The sequence below is a fragment of the Drosophila hydei genome, unplaced genomic scaffold (genome assembly GCF_003285905.1).
Source record: "Drosophila hydei strain 15085-1641.00,03,60 unplaced genomic scaffold, DhydRS2 tig00000364-arrow-arrow-pilon, whole genome shotgun sequence".
Lineage (NCBI taxonomy): Eukaryota > Metazoa > Arthropoda > Insecta > Diptera > Drosophilidae > Drosophila > Drosophila hydei.
Window position 1 is genome coordinate 179,633 of NW_022045718.1, and position 21,795 is coordinate 201,427.

A 21,795-nucleotide genomic window follows, 5' to 3' on the forward strand; every position below is an offset into this window, starting at 1 on the left:
CATAAGTTAATAACAGTTTAAAATTGTTTTTAATATCTAAAAATCAATATAAAAGTTTCGATACAACCTATTAAACAAGTACGTAAATGTTTAATGTATGTAAAAAATAAATAAATCAAATAATACACAAATGTTTAATTTAATTTAAGGCTATCTCAAGTTTTTTTTTTTTTAATTTAAAAAAAATATAAATATTGTACAATTTATTTTAATAATAAGGAGAAAAATGTAGGTATAGGTATACTAATGTTAGTCGAAATCAAACACTTTAGTTGTATATTCACAGCGTGTTCGCTGTGTCTGGCGCCACTGTGCCTGCCATGTGACCCACTATCAGATCAAGTTTAATCCGCAGCCGCGAAATGGAAATATGAGTTGCTAGGGACAACAGTACAAATAACACACAACACTCGCACACACACACACACACACGCATATAGAGGAAAAGCTATACAAATTTATAAAGGTAGTTTTTAGCCATCAAACGCTGTTGGTCAACACGTAACGAAAAACAAATTGAAAATGGTAGCTAACCCAAATCCATAAGCTATAAAAACTGTATTTAGTTTTTGCACAATGTTTGCACAAATTTTGCACAATTTTTCGCAGTTCTCACAATTTTTTATAGATTTTGTGTTAACGCTGCGAGTGCTTGGTAAATAGTTGTGCAAAAATCTGTTCAGCAGCAGGAAAGAATCACTTTATCATTTTCGCTTCGACAAACAGTCAAAGAGCAAAAGCGAAAAGCTGATATACCCCTTAAGCCCCCATACCCATTCCCCTTGCCGTTATTATACTCACAGTCTACGCTGACTTTGATGCGCTTGGAAACCGTTGGGGGCACCCCGTTGGATGCGATGCAGAGATAGGCGCCCATGTCCAGGCGCGAGATGCGGGTTATCTCCAGCGTATCGCCCTCCCACTCATTCACTGCAGCGCATGCAGACAAACAGAGAGAGAGAGAGATGAAGGCAGTCTCTTAAATGATTGATGCAGCTGCTCTGATATGCTAGCCAGCTGTCCGTTACCTTTGCACTTACCTATGTGATTCTTATTGATGGCTATGCGCGAGTTATCATCACGCTTCCATTTGATAATGGGTCTGGGACTGCCGCTGGCCCGACATCTCAGCGATATATTAGCGCCCTCCCGCACGATGACATCGCTCGAGCTCAGCGAATCGTCAATGTTCGGTGGCACTGCAACGAGTAGCAAATAAATGGCCGAAATAGTTTTAAAGTAACTCCAACAAACCACAAATAACACTAAAATGTTGTAGAGCTAAGCCGCTTACAGCGCCAACAATGCGCCGGACACATTTAAGATTAAAGCGCCTACGCTCCGTAATATATGTATGTGTGTGTGTGTGTGTGGGTGTATGTGCGTATGTATATAGAGCTGCACATTCATAACATGCATATAGAAACTCATGGACATATATCTATGGCCACCAAAAAAGCAGCAAAAAGCTAAAATAGGTGAGAAATTGCATTGTTTGCGAATATGTATGCACCTGTGTGTGTGTGGGCGGGTGGTTAGGTGGTTAGGTGTGTGTGTGCAACAGGATATTGCAATTGAAATGTTTTCAATTTTAATTCTATCAGCTTTCAATATGCATTTCATAATTATTTCGCTTATATTTTGAAATTAATCCAAATTCACAAAATTTACTACAATATATATACATACATACTTATATATATCTATATATATATATGTATATACATACGTTTATATGTTATATCAGACAATTGTTTATAATTTTAAGAGCACTTGTTTAGCTGCAAATACCGTCTTTACAGAGTATTATGTACCCTTCTAAGCTTCGATTTCTTTGCTTTTAATTTATCTATTTAAATAGCTTTCAATGAATAATAAATAATAATCAATTCACTTGTTTATTAGAATAAATGTGCAGAAATTTCCATTCATGTTTAAAACTTTTTTACTTCTGTGGAAAGCGCAAAACAAAGACTGGCCAAGAAAGGAAAGGAATCTAGCCTAGCTACAAATGTAAATATTCTCATCTTTAATATTGCAATTTAAGTATACAGATACATATATATGTTAAACATACATTTATATATATAGATATACATATATATATACATTGTGTTATTAAAGATCTAATTTTGCTCATATTTAGTTATAAATATTGAAAGAAACATAGCCACGGCCTTGAGCTAAAAAATAAAACTTAAAAAAACTTCTTGAAAATATTATTTATTTTTATCATATTATTTATCTAACAAATATTTTTAAAAAATGAATAAATATACATATTTTGAACATGAAAAATTAATAATGCATTGAGCTCATAAAGTATTTTTATGCACAGAGCTCGCATAAATTACAAATTTATTTTTCAATTATTTATTAAAGTATTTAAATGTTTCCGTTTACTTCAAATTAAAGCTCAAAAAAGAATTAATATTTATTTTTATTATTTTACATTGTTAATAATTATAGATTTTAAAAACAATAATTCTTATATGTAAATAAGTTATAAAATAATTGCTGTTAAGAAAACTAAATAAAATTGTATTACAATTTTTGAAAAATATTAAATGAAGTTTTTATTTCGTATTTGGGCTTTTAATATTTTTTTAAACTAAATCTTTTATATATATATTTACATATATATTTACATATCAATTATTTTGTGATACTGATAAATATTCTGCACCTGTCGCAATTGTTTTATACAACGAAAAGCAATTTCGTCTCTTTGATTAGACTTCGTTTTTATTAAATATGCCGAAGTGAGTTTTGAAAAAAAATATATATTTCTTTTAAAACCATTTTTAAAAGTTGAATTTTTTTGTACTGTTGCACATAATTTTTTAATTAAAAATTTGCGCTCCCTTTTCGCCGAATTTCGAATGCATTTTTAATAATTTGTTTTGTTTGCCAGGCGGGAAAATAATTTCGCTTGGCCAAAAGATTCACTGAACTGTACACTGGACACACACATACACACGCGCGCACACACACACACACTTTGCTGTCGGCTGCTGCTGCTTCAGTTTTGGTTTTTGTTTTTTTCTCGCGCTGTGTGCACGCTTTAAGGCATATAAATTATTTTTTAATTCGCAGCGTATTTGTACAGGATTTTCGTGTGTACTCTTGCGCCAGGGCGGCGTCGGCCCGACTCTGCGGCACTGCTGATTAGATGTTAACCCTTGTTGACCCCGCCAACAACAACAACAACTACTCACCCACAACATTCAGATAGCCGAATTGAGTTTTGGCCGTCACCGTATTGATCTGGCACATGTAGCGTCCCTTGTCCTCCTCGTGCACATTGTTGATGTGCAGATACCAGGTGCGATGCCTGTCGTGCTTGTCGTGCGTGACACTGATGCGCGGGTTGCGCGTGATCACGTGATTGTGCACGGTCAATATCGCCGATTGCTCAAAGTGCATCCAAGCGACCTGACGAAACGGAAAGAAAATTATAGGGAAAGGGAATTTATATGTTTATATAGAGATATTTGGAGGGCTATAGATTATATAACTTAAGTTGAATATTAATATTAATCGATGTTATAGTTATCTATGAAGACTTAAAACTTAAGAATAACTTCCCAAACTGAAAATGATTAATTGAATATTTTATGTAGACAGACAGAGCTAGAAAGTTGTATATCGATGTCAATCAATTTTATGCAAGTGTGTGCAGTTATCGATATGTTAACGGTTATCTATTATTTGTTAAAGGCAGACCTAGGTCTTATAAATTTTAATTAGGCTTATAAATTTTAATTATAAACTTAGACAGACAGACAGACGGATGTTAGAAAAACCACTCATTTATGAATCCCGACCTAGAATTTTTACTTAAAAATTCTACTTTGAATGATTTCAGAGAAATAGTAACTTATCTCTTTATATATCAAATCTTCCTAATATTGGGAATTTCTAAGATATTGTTAATAGATTTATCTAACCAGATTGACACAATACTTTAATTAATATAATTCACAATACTAATAGTAAAACATATGCAAAATACCTCAACGTAATTATCTACAACTCTTAAATTCAGTGCCATTCAAGAGTTAAACAAATATGCAAAAAGTTCCATAAAACGGCGCTAATAAAGCGAAATCAAGCTGAAAAAGCAAGAGAGGGGAGAGAAGGAGAGAGAGCACATCAACAAAAACAAGTCCTTTTCGTCCTTTCATGCTTCATTTAGCATTTATATACACTGTAGACGAAAGCATTTCGAGTATATTCCAGGAATTTAATGAGGTCTGATTGTAAATTGAATAAATTTGAGAGGATAATGAAGTATTAAGGTCTGCTCTATAAGTAATATGCAATACAAATATTTAATAGACATAAAACTTTACTGCGACTTTCTGAGAATTCCTCTCAAAACAGCGTATCTAACAGTCATTGCTTCTGCCGCAGCTTTCTCCCTGCTTTTTCCTGCGGTTTAGCGAATAAAAAATGGAATATCGCAAGAGTAAAAAAAAGAGTAGAAAAAAGTAAAATGATTTATTAATTAAGCAGCTCGTAAGAAATCAGCGTGTAATGAGCGATAATGATTTGATTACTCCGACAGCAAAAGGGGCGAAAGGAAAGGCGATTGATGCAATTAGATAAAAGGGCGAGGGATAAGGGCAAAGTGAAGCGCAGCAGATTCAATATGAAGATGACAGTAAAAGTCAACTAATTAAGAGTTCGCATTGCGCATACGCCGTGTGCACAGCTCAACTAAGCAAATAAGTTGAAATGGCTTTGGCGAAAGCAAAGGTCTAAGAGCTAGCCGGAGCTGAGACACATCATTACCAAGGCAAATGGGGAACACGGCCATGAATATCAAAAGCACTTGAAATGATGCGCTGCGCTGCCTTAGAGCAGCATCATTACCAAGCACTCGAAGAGCTGACTCGAGTAGCTAAGCCCAAATCAGCTAAGGCTAAAGTGTGATAGCGAGACTGATAGAGAGAGAGAGAGGAGGGTGGGGGAGGGGGTTGGGTGAGGCTAGCTGTGCCACCTGATATCTTGAATGTATTTTTTCATCCTTTTTGGGGGCTTGCCATATCCAGGAAATAGAATCAAATTGAGGTGTAAATGCGAGCGACAAGAAAACTAGCGCTGACGACACAAGAAACGTGCATGAACTAAATAAAATGGCCAAAATGAAAATGGGACTGGGCAGGGGAGGTGACAGGAGGCAGGGGCAGGGTTGCTCGACAGGTAGCAAAAAGCGTGGAGCAACTCGGTTTAGCTGATGGCATGTTTAAGTAGCTGTGTCTGTGGCCCAAACCTAGCTCAGCAGCTCTGACAGCCAGCGTCTCGCTTACATCTATTGCCTGCGTGTAATTCATAGCTATCACACACAAACACACACACACACACACACATGGACGCACCGCAACGCACATGAAACCAGTCGAGTTTATTTTTATATGCGACACTATGATGCAATTTTCTCGCTTCCGGTTTTCCTTTTACACTTTTTTCTCTCGTGCTGCTGAGCTGTGAAATTGCAGTCATGTACTACGTGTGCGGCTTGAAGTAGGAGCTAACCCTTATATATATATATGCTATATACATATATAGTTGACGTTAGATGTTATTAAATAGTTTTTAAAGGGCTGAGCGAGTGAGCGAGTAGAAAAACAGCCACTAAATGTGCGTTTATGCACAGGTATCCAAGAATTTGCTTCGACACTTCGTTAAGTGGGATTCTTAAGCAGCTATTGGAATGGTCGAGCAGCGTGAGTGCAGGACTTGAAATTGGTTTTGTATATTAATGTCAGAGACGTGTGAATTTGTTGCTGCAAGCTGCATGGCAACTAGTTAAGCAGACAAAGAGAAGTGAATAAAAAGAGTTTAATATGCGCCAAGGAATATATTACAGGCATGTCACATAATGTGTGGCTGAAGAATAGGGAGATTGGACAGATCATGCTGCTGCTTCGATCTAGGAATTCCATATAATTAGTAAAGGTTCGTAGAGATACAAAAAGGAGTAATGACAGAAGCTAATTCAATAAAAACCAACATGACAATTGGCATGGCATTTCGTATGGAAAAGCATATCATTCAAATTATTGCATCAGCTTTTCTCTTATCAACAATTTAAGATCCCCTATCAGATCATTTTATTCTGCCTAAGGTGCCTCGCATGAATGAATAGCTGTTCTCACAGAAAATGTTATGGAGTCGTATTAAGTCACACATTTTGTAAGTTGACTGTTTCGCCAAATCACAACTTCTTTCCTCTTGTATCACTGTCTATTAACATTTAAAGCTTAACATTTTTAAACAATTTTCACACAAATGTCATGCATAAGGCAAATGGCAAATCTAAATAAAAGCTTCAACAGCTAAAAATTAATGAAGGCTCAAACAACTGCTGAAATAGAGTTAACCATGTGTATTAATACCCAAAATATAATTGATAATATTCGAACGACAAAACAAAGAATTTGCGTTCAACTAAATGAATATTTGAAATATTTAATTCCTGCAATAATTTTCACATCGTTTTCTCTTTAATACAAACTTCCCCTTTGAGAAATACATTATACACACATTATACAAAGAAATACATACAAACATTTGATATTGCATCTCAATTATACAGAATTTTATATTAATATTTAAATATTTCGCACTTTACTCACCTTATATGAGCCAAGATTTTTAACCGAGCAACCCAATTTGACATTACGTCCAGCAGGTACAGTTACATTTTCGATGTATTCGGTAAATTCGGGTTCTTCAACAACAACTGCAAAGCATACGAGAAAAACAGCATTTATTTAGTATATTATTTAGTCAAATGATGTTCGTCCATTTATTCATATGTTTATAAATTATGCAAATTTTGATTATGCCTGTAATTAGCTTTATATAGTCAAAAAATATTACCCAAATTTGCATAAGCGAAAATTCAGTCCGTTGCATCAAATTAATTGTTAAAAAAATACTAATAGAAACCGTTGCATGAAACAATCAAATTTTATTGAATCGAAAGTGCAAACAACAACAAAAAGAGGAAGAGAAGGTGGCATACGTTAACACATTGGCTATATTTGCTATAAATATCAACAAGTTAAATATTTTCACGCTTCGAGTTTTATTATTTTTTGCATTTTCAAATTGAGTTTTCATTTCGAGTTTTTCCTCGCGGCTCACATTAAATTATTAATTTCTTCTCGCTCTTTTTTTATTCTTTTTAACGCATTAAACGGCGGCTGGCTGAAAATCTTGTCGGAAATGCTTTTCAATTTAACAGCCATTAAAAATAAAATGACTGAAGTGACTAGCGACAAGCCGAAACGCCAATACACTTAATTAAATGTATAAAAAAATATATGAAAATATGAAAATTCAACTACTATATTAAATGAAATTGGAAAAGTTATATTACATTTTGTATTTGTTTTTTAATATATAAAGAATTTCATATAAAATGTTAAATTATATTTTTAATAAATTAAACATTTTAAAATATCATTTAATATATAATAAATAAAAATAAATCTGAAATTTTTTAATATATGTTTAAAAAAAAAAATAAAACAGAAAGTAAATAAATATTCATTAAGTATATTAAATATATTATAACAAAAATTAAATAAATATTTAACAATTGAATAATTGAATAATATTTTTAAACTGTTCAATATTTTGTTTTACTTACTAAATTTAATTTAAATTTAATTAAAGCTCTCTTTTGAGCTCAAAAATTTATTTAAAAATGTAATTTTATTAAATATAAAAATTTCATGAAGTTCTTAAATACAGTTATATATAATTATATGTGGTTTTTAACTATATATAAATAAATTCACAAAAAAAAAACATGTAAAGCAAAAATGAATGTAATTTAAATCCAATAAAATATTTTACTTTAAGATATATTATTTTTTCTGAATTAATACAGTTCATTTTATTGTAAGGCTTAAATTTTGCGGCCTGCACAAAGGAAAATATTGTAAATAAACAATTCAATTAAGTTTAAAGTAGATGCAGCAAGAGTAGCGAGCATCTACTTTGAATACAAAAGGATTACACGTGGCAAAGGATTCTCATATTAAAAAAGGTAATAAATATATCCCTAAAGGATATTACTTTGCAACTCTTGACTGTTTGGCAGCAATTATGCTCACACAAGATCTGTGTGCGTTGGCTACTGTCCGACGCTTCTTAATAGCCAGCAACTCTTCTACTTTTACTTGAGTATGTATATATGTGTGTGTGTTTGCGCCTTGATTGCGTAATGCTATAAAATTGCCAATGAAAACATTTATCAGACTTATGCTCACGTTTGCTTAATTGAATTCAATCGCTTTGAGCCGTAATAAAATGCCAATGCAATTCAATTAACTTGTTAGCTGTGCAATCATTGAATCACATGCCCAAAAGGCAACGACCATGCGAACGGCTGAAGGTTAAGAAATCTGTTCATAATTGGCTCGACAATTTCAATTGCTTGACAAAATCTTATTTATTAAATAAATAAATAACGATAAACATATAATTATTTCCACGTTTGTGCTGAACTAATTCAATTCTCTACATAAGAGGACAAACCAAAAGGAAAATATGTTAGATTCCTTTGATTTTCTAAATATTTTTTAAGCATTATAAATGAAAAATTATAAATAAATAAATTTATATTTCAGTTTTAGCTCTTAGAAATATTATATTTTTAAATCTATCTATAAAAATGGTCATATTAAACAAATTATTTTAAATATATTTTTTTTATTTTTTAAGTGCTAAAAAAATATCTAAAATTATTAATTGAATTTTACTTATTAAAAAAAGACATATTTACTTTTATCACATTTATAAAAATAAAATAGATAAATTTGGAATTTTTTTTTTTCATGCGTGATATGAAGTTTAATTAAGTTTAATTTTCAGCAACAGTTTTAAAGTGCAACTGCAGCCTAATTAGCTATTTATAATGCCTGCCAGGCATAAGCACAATATTACACACACGTGCACACACCATCACACACATTTGTATTTGTTGTGGCATAGTGCACAAGGCAAAAGTCAATACGAAATACAATTTGGTGCGCGTTGCCAATGCAACTGGCCTCAGGAGTCTAAACACACTCTCACACACACACACAGACCCACGTTCAACCACACTCATTTGACACATGGCATTTGGCCATGGCCACAACACGCGTCGACCCATCTAATTATGAGACATCAACTGCTTCGTGGAAGGCGGTATAAATTAGCCGCCTTGAGGCAAATGTAACCATGACATTCGTGCCACACTTTTTTCCATTCTATGCCTCATGCACTTGAATTAACAGACAACAAGACAAACAACAAAAAAACAAACAAACGAGTGGCATAAAAAATGGAAACCTCCTCCTGCTGCTGCTGCTGCTGCTACAAGTCGAGCGTGCAACCTTTTTGCAACAGCGTCAAATTCTCTGCATAATCATGGGATTTCATCCAGCTGCAATTTTCGCGCCAGAGCGCGTGTCTGCATATAAATTTTGCGAAGGCCCCCAGACCAAGCCAGCAAACAACACCCGCAACAAAACGCCGCTCCCCACAGCCACGCCCACTTGTTAAAACTACTGCACCCACTATCAAAATGGGGAATGGCGAATGGGGCCAACAGTCAACGCGCAGTTAGGCAACTCGCAGATGTTCTACGCAACCAAATGAAAATTATAATTTAAGAAATTTCGAAACAAATTATAAATGCAAAATATTATCGACATTTTCATTGAATAACTTGGAAAAGAAAACCCTAAGCAACAAATTTAATTTGAAATTATTCAAAATATTTGATTCGAATTAGAATGAAAAATGAATCAAAATAAGCTACCAAATTCTTAAAAATAAATAAATAACTATATATTTTCTTTACAATTAAGCTTAAAAATTATAATAATAATATTGGAAAAATTGATAATTTAATATAAATATGAACTACAACATGAATTAACATATTATTTAATAATAACAAAAATATCATATATTTTTAGTGGGCTTATATAGTTAAATTTAAATAAATAGAAAAAAATGATAAGCAATTTACGTGCATTAAACTTGAAATATTTTATTTTTAGAAAATTAAACTCTTTAAATTTAATTTTTTTTAAATTATAAATATAGAAATATACAAATATTTTCCCTTTAGCAATTTAATTTTATTCGAAATCAGATCAAGTGATGAATAAATGAATAAAGCTCAATTTTTTTTTAATTTAAAAAAAATATTTTTTCTGCTATTTAAATAAATATAATTTTTTTTAAAAATGTTATTCAATTTATTTATATTTTTCCTTGCTTATAAATTACTTTATTTAATTAAAGTATGCAATTGTAATATTTTTATCTAAACAATTTGAAAAACATATCAATATTTGTTAGACAGAATTATTGAAAAAAATTTTAAGTAATAAAAATATTTATTAATATACAAGATTTAGTTATAAGTTATGTTCAAAAGCCAAATAACTCTGTATAGCTTTAACTTCTCTCCAATTTACTATACTAAACGTATCGAACTGCTTCTCTCAGAGTCAATTAACTCGAAACTCTATCGTTTACTTGCAGATATGCAACTATTATATAACCAATTTAACATCTGGCATGGCATTGATATTGGCCAGCAGTAGTTGATGGGCTTGTCAGTAGAGTCAGGCAGAGGGAGAGATGGGGCGAGTGGGTGCTTTGTGTTGTGGCTGATGCTGCCTTGTTGCGACATAAATTGCACTGCCTGAATGAATTTTGCGCACAGTTAAGCGACATTTGCGTTGTTTTTGTTCCAGCTGCACCTGAGAACAATGACAGCCGGCATGAGCATGAATGTATATGTGTGTGTGTCTCCCTCTATGTGTGTCTGTGTGAAGTGATGCCTCCTACCTTACCATAACATCATCTGTCTATCTCTCCCTTTCCCTCTCTCTCTCTGTGTCTTACTCTGTCTGTGCTTCTGGCGCTCGCAGCGCTGTCACCGATTTCCTTTTTTCACGCCGCATATCTGTGCAGCTGCTAGCTTTCAATTTTTGGCATATAGCCGTGTATCACTTATGACCCGCGGCTGGAATTAATGCCCCTGCTCCCACCTCGCTGCTCGTACACCCGTATATCTCTGTCTATCTATCTGGCTGCGCTGTCAGTGTGTTTGCAAATATGATTGCCCGAGGTCCGCGCCTACAAGCCGAGTGTTATTGATGCCATCAGACCCTGATGTCTGCCCAGCGGGCGTAACTGGCATAAAGATAACCAAGATAAGTACGCAATATTACACTGTGCAGCAAATTACAATATCACAAGAAATGATGCATCTACAAGGGCACGATGAACGACTAGCAAATACTCTGCGAGTGCTCAAGAAAGTTTCTCTGTTTTCCCAACTCCTCATATCTTCTCTTCCCTAATTTTTTTTACAGCTCTCTCTATCTATCTCTATCGCTTTTCATATTTCTTTTCTTTTCAACCCTTTTCCTTTTACTCTTCCCTCTGTTTTCTACATTTTTTTTAATAGAGAAATTTTTTATCTTGTTTTAATTCTAATGCTTAAATATTTGTGATTGTTAATGGTATTTTTATATATTATTTTTATATTTTATATATATAAATATATATTTTAATATTAATATATATATATTTCCCAAAATGTTAATCAAATTGATTATGCTTCAAGAGAACAGTATGAGGTCTGTGATTTTTAATAGTAAATATTATAAATACTCAAAAAATTGTGAATTTTTATTTATTTAGAATAATTGAAAATGAGAAAATTATTAAAAAACTCAACAATGTTTAAACACTTTCAAATGCACCTCACGCACATTTTACATACTCTCGTCTTTGCTGTCAATCACTACTAAGATATTCAGCTATATTTTATATCAATTTTTAAACAATTTTTTAAAGCTAAGAATTTAAATAAATCTAGTCAGTTGTTATAGATTCTAAATATACGAAAAAGACTCGAGTCGAGGCTTCTACTCACTATTTAAATTCGATGCTGGCACATTGGGCACACCGCCGGCCACAATTACACCGTTGCTGCCAAGAATGGTGTTGCCATTGGCTGTGGCGCCTCCGTTGTTTGTTGCGGCTGCCGACGATTTGCTAACAGTGAGATGCTTGCTGCTGCTGCTGCTGCTGCCGCCGAAGGCGCCTCCGTTGCTGCTACCGCTGCCGATGCTGCCGTTGAGTATCTGCGGCAGTATGATCTTGTTGCTGGAGTCCCCCGCTGTTGCCGTTAGCACAAGGAGGGCTCCAATTAGATGCCAAGACGGCAGCAACATCAACTTGCCGTATTCTTGCCTCTACCCACAGCCAGGAGCACCGACGTTGGCCTCGTGGCCTGGCTTAAGTGCATCTCTTCACGCCAGCCACCCGCGACCTGCTCTCCTATCCCAGCCCAGCTTCAGCTCCACTCAAATTGGCCAGCTGCTCGACTCGAAAATTTGGTTTGTTGAGTTTGGTTTTTTACTTTTGTTTCTTTGCTTTTCAAATTCGTTTTTCCTCCACTTTTTTTGCGTGTGTTTGTTTCTTTTCAGTTTATTTCAACTTGAACATAATTGTTTATGGAACTCATTTGAATTGAGATATTTTGTGGGCACTGGAATTTATGTTTTAGGAATTTTTATAATTATTTTTTAAAATTCACTTAACAATAATTAACTTAAATTATTATATACTAAATTAAAAATATATTTTTTATGATATTAGATTTTCTTTTTATAAGATCTATATAAAATAAATAAATTTATAAGCTATAATTTAATATAATTTTAGAAATATTGGAAAATAATGAAGTTTTAACAAATATATATTTTTGTATTTTTTTAATTTTTATTTAAATAAATATTTAGTATTTTTAAAAACAAATTGTTTGAAAATTAGAATATTAAATATCTTTAAAATTAAAAAAAAATATATATTTATTAAATAAATATTGTTTATAATGAAATGTTCACAATTATCTATTCTCCATACAATTTATAACTTTTCTGGCTTTCCTTTTTAAATACTTCGTAACTAAATTTATTTCACTTCACTAATCTGTTTAGCCTAATCCACTTATCACTGCTGTCACACGTTAAATACGAAACATTTAAGAGAATAAGCAAAAAATACGCATTACAAAAATCAAATATAACTGAGCAATTAAATTTTAATTTGCAGACATATTAAAAACAAAAAATGTTGCTGAATTTATTAATTTAATTACAAACACTTTGCGAAACTCATAAAAAGTACATAAATTTGTTTGTTGTTGTTGTTGCTGCTGTTTATGTTGTTGGTAAATCTGTTTTTGTCTATGCCAAAATGTCATCATGCGTGTGTAGGGGGCGTGGGTGGTAGAAAATTGCTTAATTTCATAAGCGAATCATAAGGGAAAAACTTTGTGTACGCTCTTGGCGTGTTCCACAAGCTGTGGACCCGTCCTCGCTTCCTCTCACTCTCGCTCTCCCACTCTGTCTCTCGCCCACTCTCTACGCAAGCGACACGCTTAAAAGCCATAAAAAAGTATGGATGCTCTAGAGAAAGTTTTTCTATATTTCTTGTTTTTTTTTTTCTTTTTATTTTTTATTTTTGCTTGAAATTTGAGCAGATCGCCAACAACACGCACGACACATAAAATGTCTCATATATATATTTAAATATATATATAGATAGATAAAGTTATGCTGCAGCAGAACTTGAATAACTGAGTAGGTTGTCAAAGTTAACCGAAAGCCACTGAAAACTTAAGATAAACATAAATGAAAGCAGCTTTTAAATTAATTGCCTGACGTTTTGTACATATGTGAGCTGGGAGCTACCCAACTCTCCTTCTCTCTCTCTCTCTATATATATCCTCTTCTTTCTATCTTCAGTCAGTGCATCTGTTACAAACATAGAAGTCTTTGTCCCGAATTTGACGCTAACGAGTAATATAATGCACATGCATAGCTTTTGTGAGTGAGGGAGGCAGAAATGGAAATTAATCTCAACTAACTTTAATAATTTACTACTTTAAAATAATTCTGAAAAAATTATGTAAATTAAAAATATACAATTCAATATTTTTAAGTTATTTCTACTAACTTAAAATTCTTTAAACATACATTTGAATATATATATATATTATAAAAAATATTTTATGAATTATAAAAATAAAATTAGGAACAATTAAATTAAAACATAGTTCATTTATATAAAGTACACAAATAATTAAAATAAATAATTTTATGTAATTTAAATTAGGCAACTTGCTACAATAATGCAAAATAATAAAATCACAAATTTAATAAATAAGATGAAAGAAATTTATTCAGAAATTTAAATAATATGTGATGATTTTTGAGCCAATAATATAAATTATTACATAATTTGGCTTAATATTTGTATTTAATTTTTTTTTAAGAAAAACTTAACAAGCCGAAATAAAATATTTCTATATATTTCTAGATACTTTTTATATTTATATATATTCCTACAACAACTTGAATCATATAAATAAATAAAATCAAAATACAAAAACCGTGCTCTAAATTATATACTACAACAATGCTATTCATATTTAAGAGTATTTTCATATTCTTAAACATACTTCTCCCATATTTTATACACAAATAAGAAAGCTTCTATTCCCACATTCCCATTTGCATTTCAAAATATAAACAAATTCCCATATTCCTGTAAAATCTGCTGATGTTCCCAATTTCGTGGCGAAAACTACTTTCGACTGCTTTAATGCTTATCTACAAAGTTGAACAGCAGCATTTTTATCTATATATCTTTATAAGAGAGAGTCGCATACCTTACGCTCAGATAAACCAGACCATATATCAATTGGCCGCCAGAGGGCGCTGCAGCCATTGCCAACAAACGCGAAGGCAAATCTTTATGACTTTTTGAATTTTACTCTGGCGAAAGGGTTTTCTCGCTCTCTTTCTTTCTTTTTTGCCAAATGGCTAAAAACTTTTGTGCGGCACGTTCAAGCAGCGATTGCAAAAAAGGGGCGTGGCGCCCAGAATATGGCGGCTTAGTCGGGCATAATATTTTGCCAAACTTTATTGAATTCCCAGTCAAATCTGCGTGGCATCTGTGAGGTTAGCCCCGGAAGGGAAACTCCGAACGCACAAGTTCCGAGACAGCAAACAATTGACAGTGTACAGAATGTAGAGCTGCAGGAAGGGCGGATGGCAAGGGCGAACGTGGTGGAAGCCAGAGCAGTGCATTGAAAGCAGATTTATGGGCGCCAAAGTCATATGGAAAACTCGAGAATTAAGCAATTTCTTTTTTCCTTCTAGGCTAAACAAATGGGAAACTTGTTATTAGGATTTGCTGGTATGTAACGTCATAGAAAAGAAGAAGAAAAACATGAAAAGCACTAGGAAAACAGCAGCTGGAAACTGGGTTAGTTGCTACTGCAGTCAGAGTAAACACAAACTTCTGAAGCTGCTTTTAAAAACATTTGAAACCCTAAATGCATATTCTGACATTGAATTGGTCTATTTACAAATATAGAACAGATATATATATATATATACAATACATATATGTATACAATACAACTAATGAATTTCTTTTAAACTTTTGCAACTTTTTAGTTTTTCAGCTTGTTTTGAAATGTAAATTCATGTTCTTTATGATAAACAATGGATAGAACTAAAGAAATTTTAAGAAGTTAGTAATACAAGCAAACATTTTTATTAAGAGACTTAATTTAAATAATTTAAAATATTATAAAATTATTAAAATTATCAAAAATATATTAAAAATATTTTAAAAAAACATTATAAAAACGAAAATTTTTTAAGGAACTTTTAAATCGAAATATTATATTATTATTGTAAGATATTATTATTTTGTTGTTATTATTATTATGCTAATATTATTATAATTTTAAATCATTACAAATTTTAAAAAATTATTATCAATTTTATAACATTTTTAGTTTTAAAAACTATAATAAATAATGTAAAGTAAACTTAAAATCATATATTTGCTATTAAATCTTGCAAAAATACGATAAGAATAAATTTTTCTTATGCAATAAATTTTATCAAAAGCCAACACATAAAAATCCCTGAAAAATATGCCACATAAAATTAATTGACATTTAAGGGGCAAGAAATCTTTTAACGTAGAAATGACAACAATTAGCTAAGGCAGTATGATATGAAATACAAATAATAAAAAAAAATTAAGATACATTTTGTTTGTATATTAAAAGTTTTTTTTAGTTACACTAGTCAAAGCTTTAACAGTTACACCAATTAAATCTGACACAGAATAGGACATATTTTTAAAATATTTTAATCTTCTAATATTTATAAAAAATCTTATAACTAATATGTGGTTTCCGAAAAACACGAATCTTGATTTCTAAATTTTTTATCAAATTTCATCAATCTTTTCTGAGTCACTTCTCAGCATTTACTTAAACAATTTATATTTCCACAAATTGTTAATTCAATTTCTCACTTTAATTTCTTCATTGGTCTCTGTCCACACTTTCACTCTATGACAACATAAGCATTGCAACTAATTGATTTAATTATCATGCTATTGTAATAGAGCCCTATATGAGCTCACATTACAACTCAACTCAACTCAACTCAACGCGACTCAGCCCATGCAGTTTAGCCAAGCTCATCAGAAATCCAAGGCACAATCAAATCAATGCCTGAAACGAAGCCAACCTCAAATGGAAATGGAAATGGAATTGGAAATGGAAATAAAATAAACGAACTGCTGCGGCTCGTACTCCGGCAACTCGTGCTCCTATTCGATTCTGTAGAATGGACAAAGTCAGACATGTGACCAATTAGCGCCAAAATGCTGAGGGACAATTTGTGGCAGTGGCAGGTGCAGAGGCGGGTCAGCTTCAGCGTATGCCCAGTTGGCAAATTCTGTGGACCCAAAGAGCAGGATTCGAGTGCAAACAGACAGCCACGAATGCCGAATGTTAGATATTAGTTAACCATTCGAGGCACACGTTTTAATTTTACCAATTCTTCTTCTTCTCTTCGCCTGTTCTCCTTTTTCAAGCCTAATTAAAAACATATGTGACGCACATGAGAAGCAGGAAGCGAGTCGCCAAGAGAGTTGAATGACTTCTCGCCCAGATTGCCATGGATAATATTGTGGAGCTTCACAGAAAGCTAACAGAATATTGTTTAAATTGTAAACAGCATAAAAATATAATAAAAGTAATAATAGAAATAAGCCGAAGCAGCTGGAGTAGCTGGGGCAGCTGTGGTCCTTGCTTAGCCATCGTGGGCGTGCCGAATCATCAGCCCAAGTGTATTCGCCCTCTGGCCTTTATATATATTTGCTTTTCTCTCTTTTTTTCTGGCTTTTTTTTGTTGAGTTTTGTTTTGTGGCCTAAGCTACAGTCGCTAAATGCTGACAGCTTTTGGCTTTCAACGCTGCGACATTTGCTGCGGGTAATGGCAACTGTTTAAGCGGGGCAGCAGCACCAGGAGTCAGGGTTTAATACTGGCCCCATTGTTGCCCAGCCATGTTTACAATGAAAAGCCGCCAACCAAACAAATTAGCATTTGCTAAAGTGGGTTCCACTTTAATATGACGCAAACGGAACTTGGCTGTTTGCAGGTGTCAAGAAATGTTTTCTATTTTTATAGGTGTTTACAATGATATTAATTCGTATAGAAATTCGAGAGATGAGAAACTTTTAAAGCTGTGGAGAGATTTGAGAAAACTTGGTAGAAATCTGGGGAGAGAATAATGATGACAAAGCAAGATGAGAAAGGAGAGAAAGAGAGACAGAGAAAAAGAGAGAGAGACAGAGACCACACTGTGCGGGTGAATTACAGAGAGAGAGCTACATAAGGAAAGAAATATATAGAAAGAAAGAGAGAGAAGTGAATACGTGAGAAAACAAAATATAACGATTACGTAGAAAAAGAAAGTATTGGAGATTGAATTTGAGAAAAAATGAGACATAAGAAATGAGAGTAGCGAATCCATTAGAAAAGAATACAGAAAAGAAAAATTACTGAGTATCAAAAAATTAAAGTAAGTAACTAAGCCCTTCAAATAAGGTTAGGCATATAGATAAGTATGAGATTTCATTAATTTCAGTTAATAAAACTAATAAAAAATAAATAATTAAAGTGTGCTGCACACTTAAATCCTTTAAATATATTTTAGTCGACCTTCAATCTATCTAATTCAACTTTCAGGGGATCAAGAAAAGCCCACTACAGACAACATTGCCAGACAAATTTCAGTCAATTTATTTTTGGTTTCAACAAGGAGCTCAATCAAAGATAAAGCTGTATAAACACAGATATACACACAGATTGACAGATATACAAAATACAAATACAGTTATTGTGCTCAATAACTTTTCAGTTGTGCCTCACAATTTGTCGCTTTGCGTGGTGGCAATTTAAAAGACCAAACTCCCCCTGTCGCTCTCCTCCTCCCCTATCTCTCTCTCTCACTCTCGCTCTCTGCCTCGACTGTCACAGCTGAAAATCCAGTGTCGCCCCATCATCAACATCAATAGCAATAGCAAACGCATTGGGAATGGGAATGGGATTGTCAGCCAATGGCATCATATTTTTGCAATTTGTTTGCTTTGCTCTGCACAATTTGTAAATTTGTTACGCCAAACGATAAACAAAAGAGACGCAAAAACTAAAGAGCAGCACACAAAAGTCCAAACACCAAAGAGAAAACAATAAGCTGCAATGACGCTGGCTGAATACAAAAAAAACTTCTTTTTTTTCGGCAACACCAGCTGCCATTGATCTGCATTGATGCCAGCAGTCACGCATACGCATACATACAAATACAAAAGTACGCACGCATGCAGTGGGCGAAAGAGAGACATTGGGAGAGGAAGAGTGCGATAGAAACATTACGTATGCAGTTTTCAAACTGTTTCCTGCAGACTGCTACTCTCTATGTCTGTGTGCTCCTCCTCTTTCCCACAATTTCGTGTGTGTGTGCCTGCGTTGGGTTAATGTATTTTTAAGCTAAATTCTTTGTTTATATTTGCTTTGCTGTTTTCGTTAGTGTTTTTGCTCGTTGATGTTGCTGTTGCTGTTGCTGTTGCTGTTGCAACAACTCCAACTACGATTTCAATCTCAAACTCAATCTCACTCGCTCTCTCCTTTGCTGTCGTTGTCACTCCGTCTACCTCTATACTTCAAGTCAAGCCCCCATTTAACTTTGGTTTATTCATTTAGACACACGCTCATAAGTTTATCTCAAGTTTTTGGCATTCAGGCTGTGAAGTTCTCTGATGACATGAGTGTGGTTCTTATTATTGTTGCTGTTGTTCTTGCTGTTGTGATTGCCTTTGTTTGCTTTTATTGCATGAAATGTGCATTAGCTGAGAGAGAACGGTTAATTGTTTGCACATGTTAAGTGCTTAACATAGGCAAAGAACTAGTTACATTCAAGTGTTAAAGAAAGTGAATTTAATGTCGAATTTCAAGTAATTTAAGATGTAAACTTTGAGGATTAAAAATAGATGTTAAATACAAATATATAATAATAATATATGTATACTTTTATATAGTTTGTAATGATTTTCATTTCATTTCAGAAAATCATTCTTATTTATTTTTTTAAATATCTACACGAATTTTCTACAGAGATTGGAGATTAAAGAGAAGCGATCGCCTTTTTTATTTTACATATTGGTAAAGTCAGTTACTTCTTAAACCTATAACTAGTTTATTTTCATACTTAAATCTTAATTTCTCTCTTTTATTAATTCAAAAACATGGTCAGCATATCATAACTAGATCAATTTCTTATATTTCTAGTTTACTCTAGATAAACATTGCCCAAAAATTAAGCAAAAATAAATAAAATAACTATAAACAATTAAAATAAAAGTAGCTCTTTATTTATATTCAAAATTGTAAAACCTTTTAATATAGTTATCAATTAATCATTCTCAGTTCTCAAAAGATTCTTCAATTCAAACGAAAACAACACTTGCACAATACATTCCACGCAAAATTTCGAAAATGCACTCAAAAAAGTCACCGTTAATTTTCGAAAGACGACATTTTGCAGATCTTTCGACTAGACACTATGCGACTCACTACTCGACGCGTCCGCTTCGTGCAGAATCCGTAGCGAAACTGATTCGTCAACGGACGCCGTACAGCGTACGCCCTACGCACACAGCACGCAGCAGCATAGAGCCGGCTAGCTTCAATACCAGCAGCAGCAGCAACGACAACAACAACAGCTATTAGAAGAAAAAGGCATAAGCAAAGCCAACGGCAAAAAGAATAACCGACGAATGAAATAAATAAAAAAAAACAACAAAAAAGAACCCACCGCCATGGCAAACGAATGATAACAGCCCAAAAGCCGAACGTCGAGCACGAAGCGGCTTCGGCTGGCACACAGCCATCGTGCAGGAAGCTGTTCGTTATTGTTGTTATTGTTGTGATAGCCGGCATGCCTGTCGGGCTGTCGGCTCGTTGTCTGCGTGCAACCACAACCGCAACAACAGACCGCAAAACACGCGACAAAAATGTTAACAGAGCTCCCAGCCGTAACATGGCGCCCACAACAGCGCACGAACAAAAAACATGCCCTTGCCATTAACATGGCACGTAAATGACTTCCGGACTGTTGAGCACCAGTGACAGAGGTTTGAGTTGTGTTTGAGCTCGATTTGTGTCGAACACCCAGCCCAAACCAGCTCGCAACAAGTTGACATGTCGCTGCGCTGCTCTGTTAACACTAAGGCAATGCGTTTTTGGCTTAATTAAATGAAATCAAAAAACAACCAAAAATGCAAAAAAACAAAATTAAAATCAAAACTAGTTTGTGTGAATTCTGCAACGCTGCATATTATATATTTAATTAAGCAAGTTAATTAATTTCATTATACGAATTTCATTTGATGCGCTATGTGTGTGTGTTCACATTTATATGTTCACATATATATATATATATACATATACATGTGTGTGTGCGTTTGTCCAACTGTGAAGTAAATTTAATATACACTTCGTGTGGCAACTAAATTAAAAAATATTTGTAGCTAGTTGAGAGCAGAAGTTTGTTTGACTGTTTTAAACATTGCTAATTAAATTTATAAAATATTTTTAGAATTTTGGGAATTGTTTTAACTGAAAAAAGGATTATAAGAGATTGAGTTTGGTTTGAAAAATAGATAGTGGAATAGACAAATAATTTTGTGCTTAAAACAAATATTTAAAATTAAATTGAATATCCATTTTCTTTACACTCAAATAAGAAAGCTGCTTAAAGCTACGGTAGCAATGGGTAATGGAGTTTATATTATCTGACAGAATATTGCCATAAAATATGTATCAAAAACTGAAAAAAAAAAACAAAACTGTAAACTGGTTACTTAGTTTAAGCCCTAACAATAAACCAATTTGGTTCAAAGTTATGTAAACAGGAGCGTTTCTTATGCATATATAACTCTACAGTTGCATAACGATTTTTGCAAAGAATTAATTATTTTATGTACTTACAATTTGAGTAATTTATTAATAACATTCCAAATAAATAAACAAAACAAAAGTAAATGAAATGAAACGAAATACAGAAAGACAACAAAATTAAAGTTCAAAATGTTGCTAGCTGTTACTAATGATTTTTCTTAAAATATTTTGTTTTAAATATTAAAGATATTTATATTTATTATGAAATTTATTTTACAAAATAATTAAACTTAAAATTTAATTAAAAAATTTATTGTAAAATAAATATTTATATTTTTTAAATTAAAAAAAAATAGTAAGGAAAACCTAAGGAAAAATAAATCATATATAGATTGAAAAAAAAATTTTTTTTCTATCA

The 21,795-nt window shown here is 32.9% G+C and overlaps 1 protein-coding gene across 1 annotated transcript in view; it reads right to left on the reverse strand.

Moving 5' to 3' along the window:
• The window catches only part of LOC111593779 (lachesin), a 33,309-nt gene extending 12,604 nt beyond the window's left edge, over positions 1 to 20,705 (reverse strand). Inside the window, exons 1-6 of the mRNA XM_023306796.2 lie at positions 19,872 to 20,705; positions 11,969 to 12,586; positions 6,645 to 6,751; positions 3,219 to 3,435; positions 1,041 to 1,199; positions 802 to 930 (exon numbers count right to left, since the gene is read on the reverse strand). Of these exons, the coding sequence (XP_023162564.2) occupies positions 802 to 930; positions 1,041 to 1,199; positions 3,219 to 3,435; positions 6,645 to 6,751; positions 11,969 to 12,269 (913 nt within the window). The 5' untranslated portion in view covers positions 12,270 to 12,586; positions 19,872 to 20,705. The remainder of the gene's footprint in view (positions 1 to 801; positions 931 to 1,040; positions 1,200 to 3,218; positions 3,436 to 6,644; positions 6,752 to 11,968; positions 12,587 to 19,871) is intronic.
• Positions 20,706 to 21,795: the final 1,090 nt, after the last annotated feature.